Raw genomic sequence first — 20,402 nt, forward strand, 5'->3', positions numbered from 1 at the left:
TACAAAATGAAGAACACCAATCGGGTCCGAGGTTCAGCCCCGGGGCGGCACAGCCCGCCTCTAGCAGTGTTCTCAAATTTTCCTGGGTGATCGCCGCTAATCACCATCGCACACACACTCTCGCCGCTCTATTGACACCATCGTACAGCTGGGCCTCATGTGCGGGTCCTCCAGTTCTTGGAAAAATCTTTCTTGCCATCATCGCCGCCGGCCGCGCTGCCGTCTCCACCAAGGTCGGTCGTGAACCCTCGCGTTTCACCCACGCAAGGACGTCAGTGCTGTTGACCTTACTGAACTCGCTGCACGGCGCCGCCGGGGTGCAGCACAACCCCTACAGCGGCGGCCTTCACGCATGAAGCTCCGATCCGCGCCCCCGCCCGGCACACAGAAGGTCACTGAGCGGCGCAACACCCGCGATATTCCCCTTAAGCTCCGGCGACGACTCGCCACTATGCACTTGCCACCACCACGTGCAGATGCCTTGTCGCTGCCTCCAAACGCTGCTACGCGTCTCGCCGTCTCGTCCTCTGCTCAGGGGCCGTACCCGAGGGTGAACGTTGTTCTATTGTACCGAGGCTGGCTCGAAGGAACCGCTCGTTTCATGTCCCCATGCGGCCTTGGGGCCAGTGTTGTAGGCGTTACCAAAAAAAGTAACTAAATAGGTTACTCGCTACGCTAAAAAAACGCGTTACTGTCCTACGTTACATACAAAAAAGGTAACGCGTTCTCGTTACCGTTACCGAAAAAAAATGTACCGCACGTAACTTTGCCGTTACTTCATGGCCGTTAATTTTAATTAGTCTTCGCCTTGAGAACTTAAGATAACAATTTTAGAAAGCTCACATTTCACATAAAAATTCTAGCCAAGACAAGGTTTTGCGCGAAATCCTGATTTAACGAGAACATTTTGCAGAAATGTACAGGAACTTAGCAATGCTGTAGTGGCTTAAAGTTGCCTGTAGAGTTACATGTGGTGGCTTCTAACTCTGTGGCACATGTTGAAGCCATTTTAATAATAATAATAATTAGTTTTTGGGGAAGGAATTTGCGCAGCATCTGTCACATATATCGTTGGACACCTGAACCGCGCCGTAAGGGAAGGAATAAAGATGAGAGAGAAAGAAGAAAGGAAGAAAGAGGTGCGGTAGTGGAGGGCTCCGGAATAATTTCGACCATGTGGGGATTTTTAACGTGCACTGACATCGCACAGTACACGGGCGCATTAGCGTTTCTGCTCCATAAAAACGCCGCCGCCGCGGTCGAACCCGGGAACTCCAGATCAGTAGTTGAGCGCCCTAACCACTGAGCCACCGCGGCGGGTTTTAAGCCATTTTCTGAATGTGACATTAAACACAATATGACATTTCATCATCAATTTTAACTTCACAAAGAAAACATCACTGAATTCTCAACAGATTAATTGCAATTCTGAAAAAAGTGATGTTCCAAAATGCTCCGCATGCTCCCACTCTTTAAAGAGCTGTGTATGTGAGTGGATTGGAAAGGGGAGGTAGGTGAAGGCAAGTGTGTGAATGCGTGTTCATGCACGTGTTTCGTGCTTTATGGCTATTCTGCCTTTTAAGGCGAAAGCCTTTAATGGCTCATACTGCCGTCCGTCCCTCCGTCGTTACATCCAGCACCTGGGGTGACTCATCGACGAGCGCAGCTGCCAAAATATTAAGGCGAACGCCTTTAATGGCTCATGCTCGCGTCCATCCGTCCGTTCATTACGATCTTCAACTCGATAAGAAAAAGTTTTCGTGCACATTTGGATTCGAACCAGTATCCTTCCGTTCCGCAGCCGAGCGTGCTAACGACTACGCTACTTCCTGTCCACGCACATGTAGTTCTTTTTGTCAACGACGCTGGAGAGTGTTTGCAGAAAGGCGTCGAATCAGACGGGTGCCTCCCAAATGCCCTACACTATCTTCAGCATTCAAGATTCACAAAAAGTTGTGTACCTAACATCTTCCCCACACATCAGTGACACAAGCAGCAACACCGCGCTAGAGGCTTTCGCCTCACCACACTTTAGGTCAACAAATTTCCCCCTGCATTTTTTTTTTAGTTGGATGCATTGTCAAGGGCAGATGTTTTCTGGCATGCATGCGAGCCATAACAAGGCTCGTCGAGAGCACCTGTCCATTTCGTTTATTTAGAACATCACTTTAGGTGCTCTGCGATTTTTTTTTCTTAAAAAGGGGCGGAGTGGGTCACAATTTTAACAAAAAGAAGCTAGTAACATGACACCTCACGTTACCGAAAAATGTTAACGTAAGTACGTTACCCGTTGCAGTTCCGAAATGGTAACGAGTACGTTACTCAGTTACCGGAAAAAGTAACACGTTCCCGGTTACGCGTTACCGCCAACTCTGCTTGGTTCCAAGTGTCGATCGTAAGTAATAATGTTTGCCTCCTTAATAACGGCAAAGACACATACTGGTCACCGAGCACGGGAAAAATGAGTTTCATAAATTTGTCTTTTAGTTCACCCTCTCTCTTTTGTGATTTTAAATTGGATGTCATAGATAACTTATACAGAAGCGATCACCTCCCTGTATTAATCAGCCTAACATCCCCACCGCAAGTCATCCCAAAGAAACCACGACGTTGGAAGTTACATTTAGCCGACTGGGCACTTTTTAGAGAAAAGTCCAGCCTAGATAAAATAGCTTCAGGTGTTCTCAGCATAGACGAACTGAAAGAATCTATCACAAATTGTATTTTAATCGCTGCACGCCTAGCAATTCCTCGGTCATCTGGAATAGTAAAGCAGAATCACAAAATTTGGTATACACAAGAATGCCGAGATGCAAAAAAGAAACAAAACAGAGCTTGGGGAATTTTCCGTACGTACCCAACGCAGGAGAATTTCATAAAGTTCAAAAGTTCAGAGCAAAAGCTCGATATATTCGCCATAATGCAGAAAAAACCCATGGCAAGGTTACGTGACCTCAATAAATAGCCTAATTGCGTCCAAACAAATGCGGGAGATGGTAAAAAAAATAAATGCAGCTACTCCCCATTCACAGTTCCGTTTCTCTCAACCCCTGGCATACAGACAAATTTTGAAGAACAGGCAGATAATTTGGGTGAATATTTTTCGGCAGTTTCCAGTTCATCTCACTACACAGAATCATTCCTCAAATACAAAAACACAGCTGAAAGACGAAGACTGCCGAAAAGTGACGGTACAAATGAACCCTACAATAACTTACTTACAATTCAGGAAATTACTGTCCGCTGGTAAGCAAACTACGCCTGGCCCAGATGAAATACGTTAACAAATGTTAGCTCATTTCTCTGAACCAGCTGGGGAGGCACTTTAAATTTCTTTAACAAAGTTTGGGTATCGGGAAAACTTCCCGAAGCCTGGAAGATGGCAATTATTGTTCCATTATTAAAACCCGGGACACCCTCTACCCTTCCTAGCAGCTAAATGCCCATTGCTCTGACTAGCTGTCTAGCGAAATCCTTTGAAAGTGTATTGAATATCAGACTATCATTCGTGTTAGAAGACCAGGAGCTTCTGGATGTCCATCAATGCGGTTTTAAAAAGGCTTGCTCCAGCACCGACCACCTAGTTCGTCTTGAAAATACTGTTCGTGAGGCTTTTACACCCAGACAGCACTGTCTAGTTGTCTTTTTCGATTTAGAGAAGGCATATGACACATATTGATTATTCAGGACCTGGCTGAACTGGGCATCCGCGGCAGGATGTTGAACTGCCTTAAAGACATTTGGTCTAATCGTACATTTCATGTCCGCCTAGGCTCAACCCTTTCAAGGACTTTTATCCAAGAAAACGGAGTACCTCAAAAAGGTATCTCGAGCACAACACTCTTTATTATTCCTGCCTCATATAAATGCGCTGAAAAAGAAAGCTTCTCGATCCCTGAACATACTCAAAGTGCTGTCGAGAAAACACTGGGGAGCGATAGGACATGTCTCTCAAATTTACCGCTCTGTAGTACGCTCTACCCTGGATTGCGGGTGCATAGTGTATGAGTAGAGCGAGACCATCGTACCTTAAACGGCTAGATCCAGTACATAATTTAGGTTTGCGTCTGTCCACTTTTGCATAGAGGACATCACCCATAAACAGTCTTGATGTAGAAACCAATGAACCATCGCTTAGATAGAAAGCCATGCTCACATGCTCGTACATTCTAAAAATCCGCTCACTGAAGAAGCATCTATGTTACTCTATCGCTACAAAGTGCCTTTCTAGAACACTCTTCAACAAGCCGCAAGCTCCTCGGCCACTCGTCTTGCGATTTGAAGAGCATGTGCCGGAACCTCGGCATACTAGACATATTGCCAAACATTGCACGAAGGCGATGTCCACTGCCGCCATGGCACAAATTTCCTGAAATCTGATATTACTCTTACACAGTTCTGTAAGAAACAAATTCCGCAACAACATATAATATAAGAATTCCTCACACTTGAGGAAAAGTACAGTACTTTCGCAGCTTTCTATACTGACGGTTCCAAAACAGATGCACACCTTGGAAGCGCAGTTGTACAGGGAAATTAGAATAAAATAGTAAAACTTCTACAGTGCGCTTCCATCTTCACTGCGGAATAATACGCCATCTGTGTAGCCAAAGAAAAAATAATAAATGAGAACCTCGCCAACAGTGTTATTTACACAGACTCGCTAAGTGTGCTCATAGCCCTTCATTCTAGAATTGCAATAACCCCGCTGCTTGGCGACCTCATACACATTACAACAGCCATAGCTCAAGGACAAAACATAAGACTGTGCTGGGTATCAAGTCATGTCGGCATAAAGGGCAATAAAAGAGCAGGCTTGCGCGCTGCTGAAGTCTGTGACAAGAAAATTAAAAATGTAAATATGTCCAATAGAGATTGCATGAACTTACTACATAGTAATGCAAGAAAAAAAATGGCAGTCCGTTTGGAATATCGAAATAAATGAGCTACAATTAATAAAACCAGTTCTAGGTGAATGGAAGTCATGTGTGCACCAGAAACGTTTCTAGGAAGTCATTATCTGCCGTCTCCGGATAGGTCACGCACACATTACACACAGCTTTCTGCTAAAAAAAGACAAAGCAGTTTGTACATGTGGAGTTGAACTTAGTCAAACACATTTTAATTTCATGTTCTAAACTGAAAAAGCTACGGGACAAGTGTTTTTCTTCGTTTTATAACCAATGCATTCCTTTTCATCCAGCACTGCTCTTGAGTGATAATGCAATTGTGGACATGTCGTGCGTTTTTAGAGTTCTCACAGAAGCTGGTGTTTTCTTTAAAATATGTAAATCATGACCCAGTACTTCGCCTGATACACCTCAGTCGTTTCTCATTCCTGAGAAAAAGGCTGAGATCTTAATTTGATTTGTTGGGTGCCTCGAGATCCTTGCCCTGGCAAGGATGGCCGCTGAGGTTACCCGACCCCCTTTAAATGTTTTTAATAGTACCCATTTCTAGAATATTTCTCCTTCGTCATCGCGAGGTAGTTCTAACTATTTAAGCACTCAACGCCACCGACGATTTTTCACATTTCTATAAAATTATCCAGAAATTTCTCCTATACTTCGAGCTTGGCGCATGATGGCCTTTGCTGCCTATGCGCCATAAAAGACAACACAACACATTTTCTCAATGGCACGACGAGCGACCAGAACAGTCTGGTTTGAAACTGATCAGCGAAATGATCACGCAACGCACGATGGTACGACTGCTTTGTCTATGTTACGGGATGGTTCCATCGCGTGGTAAATAGGTAAATATGTGTCGGCGTGGACCTCAGGACATTGTTGCTCAGCGTGTTTGCGGGAAACTTACCGACAGCGCTCGTCCTCTGTTCGAACCGCCGCCCTTCTGTGACCAGGACCACCCGCGTATGTGTTGCTCTAGGAGTAGGATGCTCCGCTTGGGAAGCATCGATGGCGCTCCCGCTGCGCCAATATTGGACCACGTTGTCGTTGACGACATTTTCATTGCTGGGGCGGCTACCAGTGTTCATCATCAGCCTGACTACACCCACTGCGGGGCACTGGCTCTCCAATTAACCCGCTCCTGTACCAGCCGCGGCAAGCCTATCCCCAACAACTTAATCTCATGCGCCCACGTAACTTTCTTTGCTTGCCTTCTCTTGGAATTCAAACCGTTACCCTTAAGGACCATGGATCATCTTGCCTTCGCATTACATGCCCTTCCCAAGCCCATTTCTTCGTATTGATTTCGATTAGGACTTCATTAACCCACTTTTGTTCCCTGACCCGCTCTGCCCCCTTCCTGTCTCTAAATATTACACCTATCCTTTTTCTTTGCACACCTCGCTGCGTTGTCGTTAACTTAAGCTGAACCCTGTTCGTTATCCTCCACATTTTGGCCTCATGGGTGACCGCCGGTAAGATAAAACTGTTAGTTGTCTAGTAAGGCAGAAACTTCGGCTAGCTGGATATTGTTTGAACTCATATTTTCTAGCGCTTAGTGAACACAAGGGACAAGAACACAAATACACAGGACGTACGCTAGTTGAAGACTAGCGTACCTCCTGTGTATTTGTGTTCTTGTCCTTTGTGTTCACTAAGCGCTAGAAAATGTGTTGTCTCTTGAGGAATATTGATAAAGTGTCGTTCATGGTCTGATAGAACCTCCCAAATGCGCTGCACCTCATTCTTATCTTCCTGGTTGCTTCGCTCTAAATTCAAAGCTGCGGTCACTTCTGGCCAGAAGGCGTATTCTCTTACAAATTCCAGCAGCTTTTTGGGTTCCTCAGCAGCTGTTACTCGGCTGCTAATCACAAGTGTAGCCAGTGCATCACTCCGCACACGCCAGCAGAGGGCTTGGCCGCATCTATAGGGAACATGGCAAACAATAGGGTGCACCACATGGACTAAATTGATGAAAAGAGACGGGACAAGCGCCGACTTCAGCGGAGCTGTGTGCTTTTCGGGAATGACCCTGCCTTTTTTCTGCTCTCTCTTCTCTCTCTCTATTCTCTCTCGCTTCACCCCCAAACTCCTCTTCCTATTTGGAAGTTGAAGGTATAGTTAGGAGGGCATGTGGGTGGCACGACCACGACGCCTAGGCGAAAACGGGAGGCTGAACTCAAAGAAGTTGTCTATTGGAAGTTCAGTTAACGAAGTCTCTGGTCGCACACGTTTCAAAAATTTCCTGATATCCGCCACCAGTGGAGCTAATGTCCCGGGGCAGCGGTATTTTGGAGAGTTTCTTCTGAATTTGTTTGGAGTACGAAACAATGATTGCCTACTTCTCGTATATTCTTGTGTTCCTTTCCTATTCGTTCCATCAAGCCCATTTTGCCTTCTAGTGAACGACCGCACTGTGTACGCGGTGAGGAAATCTTTCACTCGCCCAGTGCGGTAGCATTTGACCATAATGTGGATGCCCATGCAAAAGATGTTGGCTTTTCTTTTACAGGGTGGACACGCAGAATGCTACGAGTTCGTGGACAGAAAAACGAACGCAGTCTACGCAGGCAAGATCGTCTCCAAGACGAGTCTTAACAGGCCACGCCTCAAACAAAACGTAGGTTTCTATTCCCGGACTACTTCTTTGCCCCATCTTCTGCGCTTGCCGGCAATTTCTTGAAGGCACACTGGTGAACAAAATCGAGTTGTCGTTCTCGAAAATTGGTTCTGTAGCTTTCTCTGCGCACGTCGTTGTTTTTCGGGCGGAATTTGTTGTTTTGTGGAGAAAATTTTCCATAAGCATTTCTCGGCAATTTTTCCGTCAAACTCGTGTCGTCAAGACCAGAAAGGGCTGAGCGATCATTCGTTGTAAGTGAATGGCGATGTTGCCAAGACTCAGGGGTCCTGACACTACATCAAGTTTTGAGGTGCCGCGCTTTGCTAGCTAAAAGGCCCGCGTGGCGAAACATAGAAGTTTTGTATTTCATATAAGTTTGTTTAAATTTTGTACTTGTGGCTGTGTGCACTTGTTAAGTTGTATGCATCCACCCTGTAACGGCCTTACGGCTGACAGTATCAATAAATAAATAAATAAATAAATAAATGTAAATCATTTCTTGAAATTTTGTACCTTATAAAAGCTCCGTTTTCAATGAATGTATTTTATTCATTTAAGCCGCCGCGGTGGCTGAGTGGTTATGGCGCTCGGCTGCCGGCCCGAAAGACGCGGGTTCGATCCCGGCCGCGGCTGTCGAATTTCGATGGAGGCGAAATTCTAGAGGCCCGTGTGCTGTGCGATGTCAGTGCACGTAAAAGAACCCCGGGTGGTCGAAATTTCCGCAGTCCTTCATTTCGGCGTCCCTCATAGCCTGAGTCGCTATGGCACGTTAAACCCTCATAAACCAAACCATTTTATTCTTTTGAATTCAGTAGCATATAGATACAGGACCGCTTCAATTTCTCAGGAACCTTTCAATGTTCTACACTTTAAACATAAATACGCCTATATGGGAGCATAAAGGGAGCACGCTGTCTACTAGCGCATTCCCTTTTGTACAGGGGAGTGTACTAGAGGGTAGGCTTTGCTCATTTTCACGTTTACAATGTAGAAATTTTCATGCAAAGGTTTACCTTGGGAAGACATTGACATCCATGGGACATAATTTATACTCTATACTTCCAGCAAAAATAGGCCATCTGCATATTACAAGGCAGCATTTCCGTGCTAAAACACCTTTGTCATCATGACGAGCTTCTACCCCCTCAGAATACGTGTTCAGAATTCGTACTCTCGATAAGCTTTTTTCGCTAATTATCGTTCTTTTCTATCCCCTTAATGTACACATACACCTGTTTCTTCTTTGCTGCTTGCAGATGGAGAAAGAAATCCACATCCACAAGAACCTGCGTCACAAGCACATCGTTGATTTCTACAGCCATTTTGAAGACAACGACAACCACTACATCATCTTGGAGCTATGCCGGCGAGAGGTACGTCAACGTTCCTGGTATCCGTTGCTCCTATTTGCACTTAATTTCTAGACGTTCCTTCTAAAAGGCGCCATTATTACGGCCACCTGTTTCGAATCGCAGAAAGCTCAGTTTCGCGTTCATACAGTAGTTATTTGGTAAACCACTTTTCATAATTTTGCCCCTAAGCCTCGTGCTTCCCATTAATAATGGCATCCCTCTGTGTCAGTTATACGAGGGTGCAGCCATGAACAGAAATGCTTCCACTTTAAAGATGTGCAGTCAGCGCGAAATTAAACGTGAAAAATAAAAACCGCAAGACGGGAAGAGTATAGTTGAAGGGGAATCAATAATAGCGGACCTGGTTTTCACTTCAACTGAGAGAAGAGTTTCGAGAAGCTTCATTAAACCCAGCCTGTATATCTTCTGCAGACTCTAATAATTTTGTGTTCACGTTTCAATTATTCTTTTTCGCGTTAAATTTCACGTCGATCGCACATGGTACTGTCATTTAAAACGATGTTGACACACTTCATAATACATGAGAATTAGGAATGTATGTTTTGTTTTAAATTTTGCTTTTCCGTCATTATTCGGACGTTTAGCCGTGAAGTGCACCCTGTCATTATGGATTGAGCAGCGCTGGCAAACAGACATAAACGAGATGGACCGCGCCTCGTGTGGACGTCTTGTATAGTCCGTCGTATGCCTTCTCTGCACATTCTATAATGATAATGCAACCATCGAGACCAACAACACAACCACAGAGGTGGCCTAGTGGTTTGAGCATCCGCCTCGCATGCGGGAGGTGCGGGGTTCGATCCTCAGTGCCGCCGGGTACACACCGGTGATACGCTGGGTAAAAGCCTCCCCTGGCCTGGTGGTCGGCTTAACCAGGGTGAAATGCTTGGGAAATGGGTCTTTGACCCCACCTTGTGACATGAAAACTACCTTGTGCCATGGCGCTGTTTAGCCAAAGCTGTCCTTGCGCCATGAAAATTCAACATCATCATCAGACCGGCAACGCACCCTGCTGAAGTTAGGCCATTCTAACAATGTTTTCCAGACATTTCACCGCTCGTTGAAGATTTCATGCTTTGCGCGATAGGCGATTGGGCCTCACGCATAACCTTAAATACCCGTCTAGATCTCTTCGTCTGCTTTCTTTGTGCGGGACAGCCGACGACAACCTTTTAGTACGACACTATTAGAGCCGCCATGGCAGTGATTTCTGTCCGATGGCATCTGAAGCCTACGAGTAAAGACTTGTCGCATCTAGCGGGAGGCGAACCCGTGAAGGCGAGGACAGCGAGAAGCTTCGCGTACGGCTGCTTTAGACCGCTCGTTCATCGCCGCAGCCTTTCCACCCTCTCTCCCTGTGCTTTGAATACCGCCATCTTCAACTTTCTTCCGTGCGTGAGAAAGTCCAAATACAAGAGCCCAAGGCACAACCATTAGCTTGGCACCAGTTTACCCTCTTCTTTTCGCTCTCCTCACTGAACTCTGGCGTATCCCCGTTGTGGGTATGTGCCATGTCACTAAGGCAACAAGAGCCTACGGGTACAGTGGCTAGAAAGGGTACCGCGGACAATTTGACTCGCGAACCAATGTTCGAATGCGTCTCATTTGAACCAACCGGACTCCGGATTATTTCAATTGGGGAATATACAACGTTAAAACTTTTAATTGGTGTGAATGGGTTTAGTTCGTAACACAAATCGCTTGCGAAATTGGAGCACACATGGTTAGGTACTTGATAGTCACGGTCGTACAAAGCGAACGCGAGAACTGAACCAAAGAACACTAAAGCTGCATCGCGGCATCGTCTGTTTTTCACTTTTTCGCATTCCGCAACTGACGATGCTTCGCTTTTTTATTTCTGAAGGCCTGACAACATATTGAGTGTTGTATTTCTTCCAAACAGCTTCTAAGATACTTGGTTATACGAGTACGTATTTCTACCAATATTGTGTATTGATATTATGGCGCGAACAGGTATCCCTGCGCTCTTGAATCTTCATTTAGGCTGAAGGCCAAAATTGGATAATTCCTCCGTTGCTGCTACTGCTTTCATTTAGTCTTCAGGCTCCTTCTTTTGGAAAGGCGTCTCGAACCTTGAAAAAATACTTGAATCAGTCCTTTTCGATAGTGGTGAGATTTGAACAAGTTTTCTAGGCCGTCACGGCATTCCTATTTCAAGTCCTTGTTTTGTGCCCTTATGAGTGCCTCAACTTGAAGGCTCTTCCCAAAGCTTTCATTAGCGCTTCTTTTTTTCGGCAGCCGCGGTGGCTGAGTGTATAGGGCGCTCGGCTACTGATCCGGAGTACCCGGGCTCGAACCCGACCACGGCGGCGGCGTTTCGGTGGAGGCGAAACACTAATGTAGCGTTCACACTTGGACATTCGGCGGCAAGAGTGAGCGGAATCCGCTTCCGCGGCAGAGATTCAGCCGAAATACCCAGCGGAAAGGCCGATCGGTCCAAGACCGAATTCCGCCGCCGGAAAAAAATCCACCGAATCTCGTCAGCCAATAGGAAGGCGAGTACCCGCGGCGACAAACATGGCGGCGCCCTTCGATGCAGGACGCCTCGCTTCGGACTGGATTCGTCGCTGTTACTGCATTTTTCAGCCCGTTCACAGGCCATAAAAGAGCCAGCGGTATTTCGCTTTGTCTTATCTCGCCCATAAGAAAACGTTTGAGCGATAAATTTGCTTTAATTTTTATTTCGGGTGACGATTCTTCCCCTTTTAGGCTTAAGAGGGGCGTCGAGTTGTTGACAATAATGGTTCCTGTCCTAACCACCAGATGGCGCCACTGGGCGTTTAAGAAGTGAGAATGTTAGAAATGTAACGTCCGACAAAATAGCTGCATTTAGCGTACGCAAACGTGCATAAGGTTTTGGTATGTAGACAGCATCGATTAACCTCTTGCCATATCTGTGAACGCCGTGAGCAGACGACACACACACGATGATCGGCGATGCGGTGGCCGGGAAGTGTGAACGAGACAGCATTTCGGCGGGCGCGGATTTCGCTTCCTCTCGCCGCCGAATGTCCAATGTTGAATTCCAATGACAGATCGAGAGCGCTCCGCCGGATCACAAACGGAGCGCGTAGTTCAAGCGGAGATCACTCCCTCCCATTTTGCCAATGGAATGCATGCGCTTTAGCGGGGGCACTTCAGTGCAAGAATAGCTCCAAGTTCAGGCAACATGGCGGCGCCCATCGAAGCGCGGCCTCTCGCTTCACCAGCGATTCGTCCTTGCCGCCACTCTGTCTCTCACGTTCACGGAAAACAAAAGGCGCACGAAGCTTTCGCATTGTGATTCTAGTGATGAAACGCGCCAAATTTTCAGATTGCTTTCTTATTTACAGAGCTGCTAGTTAGAGGGTACGCGTCGTCTGACGTCAGAAAGCGCGGGAGGTTCAAACAAGTAAATGATTTGGTCTAAAAAGCGGTCACAAAGAATTGAACGCGATGGAATTGACATCCTGTTAAGAAAATTTTTTGTTTTAACTTGTGCGGACGCGAACAAAACGAAAAATAATTACATTTGGTAGAATTCAATTAAAAAGTAAAAAAATACTGCTTGTACGTTGCCCGGATCACCGCGTAGCGACGACAGGAAGGATGCAGCCGGTCAAGACCGGAAGTAGACGCAGGAAAGTAAAACGTCGCGCGGGGTTCCGGTCAAATCTGCAGATTTCGGCTTAGCAAATATCGCTGCTCCACGGAGCGATCCGGGATCGACGTCTGATCCTGATCTGCCATTGGAACAGACAACTCGCACTCCCATTTTGCCATTGGAATACGATTGCTCCCAACAGAGCAGAAAAACTTGATCCGGATCTCCCATTGGAATTCAACACAAGTGTGAACGCGCCATAAGGCGCCCGTCTGCTGTGCGGTATCAGTGCACGTTAAAGATCCCCATGTGGTCGAAATTATTCCGGAGAGCTCCACTACGGCACCTCTTACTTCCTTTCTTTTCTTAGACCCTCCTTTATCCCTTCCCTTACGGCGCGGTTCAAGTGTCTGTCGAGATGTCAGACAGATCCTGCGCCATTTCTTTTTCCCAAAAACCAATTAATTTTTTTCAGTCCCTCGTTGAGATGCTCCTGTACCGCCACACACTGACCGAAGCCGAGGTGCGCTACTTTCTGCGGCAGCTGCTCCTTGCCTGCGAGTATCTGGTGCAGGAGAGGGTAATTCACCGCGACCTGAAGCTCGGAAACCTGCTCCTCACCGAGGATATGCAACTCAAGGTGGCCGACTTCGGTTTCGCCACCCGCGTCATCTACAAAGGGGAACTCAAGAAGATATGCTGCGGCACACCCAACTACGTCGCCCCCGAGATCTTGGCCAGGACGGGCCACAGCTACGAAGCGGACATCTGGTCCATTGGGTGCATCATGTGAGTCCGGAGTGCAGCGCTTCTCCCGTCCATGTTTGCGAGTTCTGCTATCGTGACTGCGCTGAAATGTTTGAGGCCAGTTTGCAACAGGAATGTTCACAACGAGATCTCGGTGCCAATCTTAAAGGTATCAATCCGCAAATGCTATAAATTGGTCTGCTGTCGCAAGTGAGGGTTTAAAAATTTGTATGTTATTGCTGATCTGCTCCTATGTTAATAATAACGAAGGTAGACCTCACTATCTTGACAATTCGGCATCATTTAAAATGTTAAATTAGTGAATAAAATCGGGTCAGAGCCGACGGTGGCGACGCGCTGTGTTCAAACTTAGTCGCTCTCCTGGTAGTCGGGATACGTCGCCTGAAGTACATATAAATTTCGGGAGTGCGACGCAAATATTTAGATCTTATTAGAAAGTTCAGGCTCGTTAATTTTTCCTTTTCCAAATAATTGCCGCATATTGCCTGGTTTAACTTTCCATTCTCACACCTCTCAAAACGTATTGAAAAGGTCGGCAGCCCCTTGCTGAAAGGGGTGCTACCACTGACAATTCTGCTACCTCCAGAAAAAGTTTCGGAGATCTGATAGGTATCACCAGTGTTTTTACGCAAGAGCACAAGGCGCTCAGCCGCCGCGGTGGCTGAGTGGCTGTGGCGCTCGGCTGCTGGCCCTAAAGACGCGGGTTCGATCGCGGCCGCTGCGGTCGAATTTCGATGGAGGCGAAATTCTAGTGTCCCGTGTACTGTACGATGTCAGTGCACGTTACAGAACCCCAGGTGGTCGAAATTCTCGGAGCCCATCACTACGGCGTCTCATAGCCTGAATCGCTTTGGGACGTTAAACCCCCCTAAACCAAGCATAAGGTGCTCGTTCTTCTAAAAACCTGACCTCTTCCGTCGCCCTGCGTCAGTCGGGAAAAAACCCCCAAAAAGTGTTTCAAGTATAGACGTAATTCATTAGCAGAAATTACCCAGCATTGGGGATCGAACCAAGGCCCTCTGCGTGACCAGCAGTTACGCAAAGCATTGGCCACGAAGTGTTTTTTTTCCCCTCAGCGTGGTATTAGTTACAATGAAGCGATGAGCTATGTACAAACATTATGAAAACAGTGGCAAATTACACCCCTAAGCAACCTAACACGACCAAAAGTAAACTTTGTTTAGGTGTGTATATGAGTATGTACTAGCGTAGTAAGTCGTGAAGTGCAAGCTGGATAGTAAATTGGTAACGGTAATTGGTAATCAGTAATTGTGATTGTAATCGATGACCATGATTTGCTATGTAATTGTGCATTGGTAGTCGGTGATTAGTGATTGCCGATTGGTGATCGATAATTGGGATTGGTATTTGGTAACCGGCTGCCATTTGTGATTGGTAATTGACACTACTGATTTCAAAGTCTGTGATTGGTGATTGTGTATTCGAAAAGTAGACTTCTAGCGACTGCTACCGAAAGGAGCCGGCCGTGGCGACATGTATGAAAAGTTTTCATCGCTCGTGAAAGCCACTAGGGGGCCCAAAATGAAAACGGTGCTCTCGCTTCTACTCTTATAACCAAGCTTAAGCGTCCTCTTAATTTATCATTCAAAGTTCGTAAAAACAAACTCAGTGCGTTAATTTATAGTAACGAGAACATCCACCGCGGTGGCGCCGTGGCTATGGCGATCGGCTGCTGGCCCGATAGACACGGGTTCCATCCCGGTTGCGGCGGTCGCATTTCTATGGAGGCGAAATGCTAGAGGCCTGATTCTATGTGATGTCAGTGCACGTAAAAGAACCCCAGTTGTTAGAAGCTTTCGGAATCCTTCACTATGGCGTCCCTTATAGCCTGAGTAGCTTTGGGCCGTTAAACCCCCATAAGCCATAAAGCATTTGCAAAAAAATGCAAGTCAATTCATAAAACGCTCATTATTGTCCAGGCGGCGGGCACTAGTAGTGGCTGAAGTTCTTTAATTGTCGCGTTCGTGATGCCGGGATTTGCACAGGACGTCCACCGGGGGAAAGCCACATCCTTATGCCGAGAAAGTACGTTTCAACATTTTCTGCGTGGTTCTGGGGCATACATTTACTCAGGGGAGGAGCTTTTCATTCCCTCTCATAAAATAAAATATGAAACATTGCCGCAGTATTACTACTTAAGATAAAATAAAGAGCTCGTGCGCATGATGTTCAAAGCCGACCATTAACGTGCATCACGAGTGTCGTTTCCCCGCACCTACGTTGCCATTTTGTGTTGATTCCTCGTTAGCGGCCTCATACCATGGCTGCGGGCGCACTCTTTCAAACTGTAACGTGTTCACGTGGTTACTGCCACACACGGTGAGGAGACGCATCAACGCTAACAGGCATGGAACTGTCCCCGCAGGTACGCGCTACTGGTGGGGGCTCCTCCGTTCAGGTCGTCGTCGGAGAAGAAGACCTACGACCGAATCAAGAACAACCAATACCAGATCCCTTCGACTGTGTCCTCCCATGCAAGCACCCTCATTCAGTGGATGCTCCATCCGGAGCCCGCAAAGCGGCCGAGCATCGAGGCAATCATGCACCATGATTTCATGACAAAGGGTAGGCTGTATTCGCGCATGGTTGCTATGCTTCGATAGAGCTTAAACACAGAGAAAAGCCGCCACCGTCTGGAAGGTGTTGAACTAACGAGCGTTAGCTGTTTGGTTTAATAGATGAAGAAAGCGAAGAAGTACGCGCCGCTCGTCTCGAGAAACGGAATGTAATACCCTTTGAAACGGGGCGGATTGCCACCATGTCCGGCTACGCGCGCACGCATGCCGCCTAGCGGAACGATCGCCGCCTAGTGCCATCTATCAGAGAAATTACGATGCACGTCTACCCATTGTCGAATTGCACCCCCTCAAGATACGCCGAAAACGAAATTTGCTTCGTTTGGGAATTTGCTTCGTTTTGGAACCCGCCGTGGTGGCTCAGTGTTTAGGGCGCTCGACTACTGATCCGGAGTTCCCGGGTTCGAACCCGACCGCGGTGGCTGCGTTTTTATGGAGGAAAAACGCTAAGGCGCCCGTGTGCTGTGCGATGTCAATGCACGGTAAATATCGCCAGGTGGTCGAAATTATTCCGAAGCCCTCCACTATGGCACCTCTGTCTTCCTTTCTTCTTTCACTCCCTTCTTTATTCCTTCCCTTACGGCGCGGTTCAGGCGTCCAACGATAATGACACAGATAATGTGCCATTTCCTTTCCCCAAAAACCAATTATTATTATTATTAACATTTCAAGGAAGCGATTCTCTGCCGGCTTCGTGTAGGGCACACACCTTTCTCCCAACTTCATACAGACGAAACAAGACAAACCCCTTATGTAAATCATGCGGCGATGTGCTAAAAGTAACCTATGTTATATCTGCCTCTTCCTTTCTTGAATATGCTCACGCTGCTGAATATAATCCAACATCAACTAGTCCGACAGCTTCTGTTATTAAAGTATATTTTCGGGCAGAAAACTAGGAACACTTAGATAGAAACATTTTGCTGATTTAGAAATAACACATACCGTTCTATCAAACATTGTTCTTAAGTGAATGCAGTCTTTTTGATTTGTCGTATATTTTCAGGTCTCTAAAGGAAGCAAATACTTTGAACAAAATATGGAGTCAAAAAATTTTATTCAAATAAATAATGACTTATATCCTAGTTTTCGGCACATGATAGACTAAGTCGCTTTTATGCCATAAATCCAAACACAACACAGCTGATTCACAACTCACCACAAGTCATTCAAAAGTCGTTTATGCTGTCACCACTTGTTTGGAATCGGGTCTCTGAGCTGCGGTCCCCTTGAGAATGAGCCACAACTTTAGTGCCACGACCTGTTCTCAGTCTCTTCATTCCCGCAGTGCTGATGACCTCGAATAGTTTGTGGTATTCCTCCTTCTGCAAAGCCCCTCAATGCCTTTCGGCCTCTCTTTCTAGGGCTCCTTCCTCTACACCTGCCAGCATCCTGTATCACAAAAGAGCCTAACTTCGACGCACTCGGCACCGACCTAAACACAAGTGACCGGAAAGCCGTCACAGAGAAAAACGAAGTTCATGGCGAGATGGACTATGTCTCCGATTGAGTAAGTCTACATGGGAACGGTTGCACTTCTTTAGTACTTCAACAGCTCCAGGTTTCTTTTTTGTCATTCTGATCTGACCATCGCATCATATTCTTTACGGTCTGTTCTTTCTGGGACAACAAATGTACTTTTGTACCATTGTAACAGAAAAAAAACCGTAGTACGCAACGCATTTGATTTACATTTACCAGACCAGAGTTCTATTGGCGCAACGATTACGTCAAAGGCGTTATTGGGATAAAGACTTGTATACGACGGGCTGGTAGTGAAAAAACAATTGAGAGGGCACTTAAGACTGAATACGGGATAAAAGTCCGGCCAGGGCAGCCGCACTTAAATGAGTGTAGTGCAGGCACCCGTGTGCTGTGCGGACCCATTACATGCTACGTAACCTAAATCAATCCGCAGCGCTCCGCTACAGCCTCCCTCGCAGCTCACGTGTAGGTTCGGGACTTAACAGACTTCCCACGCTCATTGCATGGCGATTTCATTGCCAGTTTTACCTCTGAAAGAGTTCCTGAGAGGTACCGTGATATATGTGCATCATCTGATTATGGTAGGAATATATTCTCGTGGAAACAAACTGAAGTCATCATCCGATAACGTTCTGTGCTACAAGCCACAGGGAAACCGTGACGTTTTTCACCATGCAGCCATCGGGCCAGACTGAGCGCCACTCACAGCACGGGCTGTCTCAGACAAAGCACAGTATCCACGGTTGCGAGAGGTGCCTCTGCAAGCATCTTCCTCAACCCCAGAGCAATGGCTGGCCTCTACAGCAGGCTCCAGACGCCCCGATAAACCGTAGGACCGGTGCTGTATTCTGGCGCAGCAGGTTCTTGACACTACACAGATAACTTCGACCGGGGCTTCCAGCTCTACCATGATGACAGTGACGTCTTCTTCAACGACGACACCCGCATCATTCATTTTTATTAACGTAAGGGTGCTTTGTATTCATCGAACAGATGGGGGGGGGGGGGGGGGGGGGGGTAGGCTACATAGGACCTTCCGCGAGCAGAGGCACTCGAGGCCTGTTAAAAGCATGACCTGCAAAGTATTAATTGGTGTCAAAAACGCTCATTTCCTCATGAAATACCCAAGGCACCCTGCCAGGAATAGGGGCTTCACCCGCAAGAACCTCTGTCTGCTATTTCAATAAAATGTTTATTCCTCCTCCTCAACAAAAGCACTCCCGAGGCTTTTGAGTGTTACTGCAACAGCCTATTCAGAGTAACGGTATTGTTAGCACTTAAGCTGATGCTTGACGTCTTTTGACCAATTGTCCGCGCTGGTTATCGGCAGCCCGGCTATGCCTGTTAGGAAAGAAGCTTCTCCCATTTTCATTTAACCCTGTCCGGCTCAGGTGACCACCCTGTCAGAGCCACCTCCCTAATCTCATACAGCCACCTGACGTTCCGACCCCTTAGTTTCCTTTTCTTACACTTAAAATTCTGTGTCATAATCAAGGATTATGCATTCCCCGCCCTGCCCATGTGCACTTCATCTCGTTGATTTCTGTTAAGATATCATTAAGTCACATCTGTTCACTAGCCAACACAGCTCTTCTGTTGTTGTTGTTGCCTCAAAAGCGATGGCACACACACCTGCTATCTCTAAGGATACCGTTATCTTCTTTGTTATCATCATTTATTTAACCCTTAAGGGTCCCATTAGAAAGATAAAGAAAGAGATGAGCGGAACGGCAGCGAGGTTAATTAGGCGACGCCCTAGTATGCTACCCCACACGTGGGAAGGGGAACGGATGGAGAGGTACAAAGGGGAGAGGAAAGGGAGATCACTTTTTCACGTGTCCGTACTAACAGGGTACACAAGCCACACTGAATGTTTAAAACCTTGAACCTTGCACTCACTCCTGTCTCCTTCAAGACCTTGAAAAACGCCTTCACAGCTGTCCCTTGCGATGAAGGTTTAGTTCAAGGACCCAGAGCCTTGGCTTCTGTAAGGACGCGAGGATCTGAGCGGCGGAGCATTGCAGCCAGGAGAACACACTCACGCTCAAACTCAGGGCAGGCATTACATAAGATGTGAGGTGGGGATACAAAGCTGTTCAGCAGTCATACATGCATTTGAAATGGCAAATAATAAGAGAACGAAAAGTAGCATAAGTAACACAAAAGAAGGGTAGCAAATTCGAATAGTCCACTAAGAACATAATGTGGCAAAAGACATACAGAAATACTAGTATTTACTAGATAGCTATGGATTAGTTAATGATTGTAATCTTTGGAACTCATAAAAGACGTTACAAACACAAACGTCAACGCAGGAGCACGGACTGTTGGACGAGTTGGCGCATTGCAAACACATACAAGTGCACAAAGCACGCACACAAAAAAGGAGACTGAAACACCACGAGCGCTTACTTCCAACTGAAAACTTTATTGACAGAAACACACATTAAATCCACCTTGCCGCATGACGTCATCTGACCGCGCTGCCAACCTCAAATGGCCACACTCAGAAAATTAATAACTTTGGCTGTCAGTGCAACAGATGGTGCGCTGACGCATGGCACACCCGCTTTCCAAATCAGATCTGCTTGTATTATTTCTCTTACATCCTGGCATTTATGCTTGGCTACTATCTTGCACGCACTGTGAACGCTGCATGCAGAAAGGTGTTTCGGTCAATAAAGTTTTCAGTTGGAAGTAAGCGCTCGTGGTTTCTCAGTCTCCTTCGTGTGTGTGTGTGTGTTTTGTGCGCTTGTACGTGTTTGAGATGTTACGCGCTTTTCACCTCGAAGAAATTTTTTGCTGCCGAAAGGTCGCAACAACTTCGGAATCCAAACAGTTGAATTTTCATTCGTCAAAGTTTGGAATTCCTTACCCTGTGCTATTAAAATATATCCATCATTATCATCATTTAATCGACAATTTTCATGCTTTATAGTTTATTGGCTTTTAACGTCCCAAATCAACTGAGGCTATGAGGGACGCCGTAATTAAGGGCTCCGGAAATTTAACCACCTGCGGTTCTATAACGTGCACTGACATTGT

General features: G+C 46.5%; 1 protein-coding gene across 1 annotated transcript; it reads left to right on the forward strand.

Moving 5' to 3' along the window:
• The first annotated feature begins 352 nt into the window (after positions 1 to 352).
• LOC144129862 (serine/threonine-protein kinase PLK1-like) lies at positions 353 to 17,382 on the forward strand. The gene is made up of 6 exons (XM_077663924.1): positions 353 to 550; positions 7,423 to 7,530; positions 8,787 to 8,903; positions 12,983 to 13,296; positions 15,662 to 15,861; positions 17,237 to 17,382. The coding sequence occupies exons 1-6, from the start codon at positions 353 to 355 to the stop codon at positions 17,380 to 17,382; spliced, it is 1,083 nt and encodes a 360-aa protein (XP_077520050.1).
• Positions 17,383 to 20,402: the final 3,020 nt, after the last annotated feature.

Source organism: Amblyomma americanum, chromosome 4 (assembly GCF_052857255.1).
Source record: "Amblyomma americanum isolate KBUSLIRL-KWMA chromosome 4, ASM5285725v1, whole genome shotgun sequence".
NCBI lineage: Eukaryota > Metazoa > Arthropoda > Arachnida > Ixodida > Ixodidae > Amblyomma > Amblyomma americanum.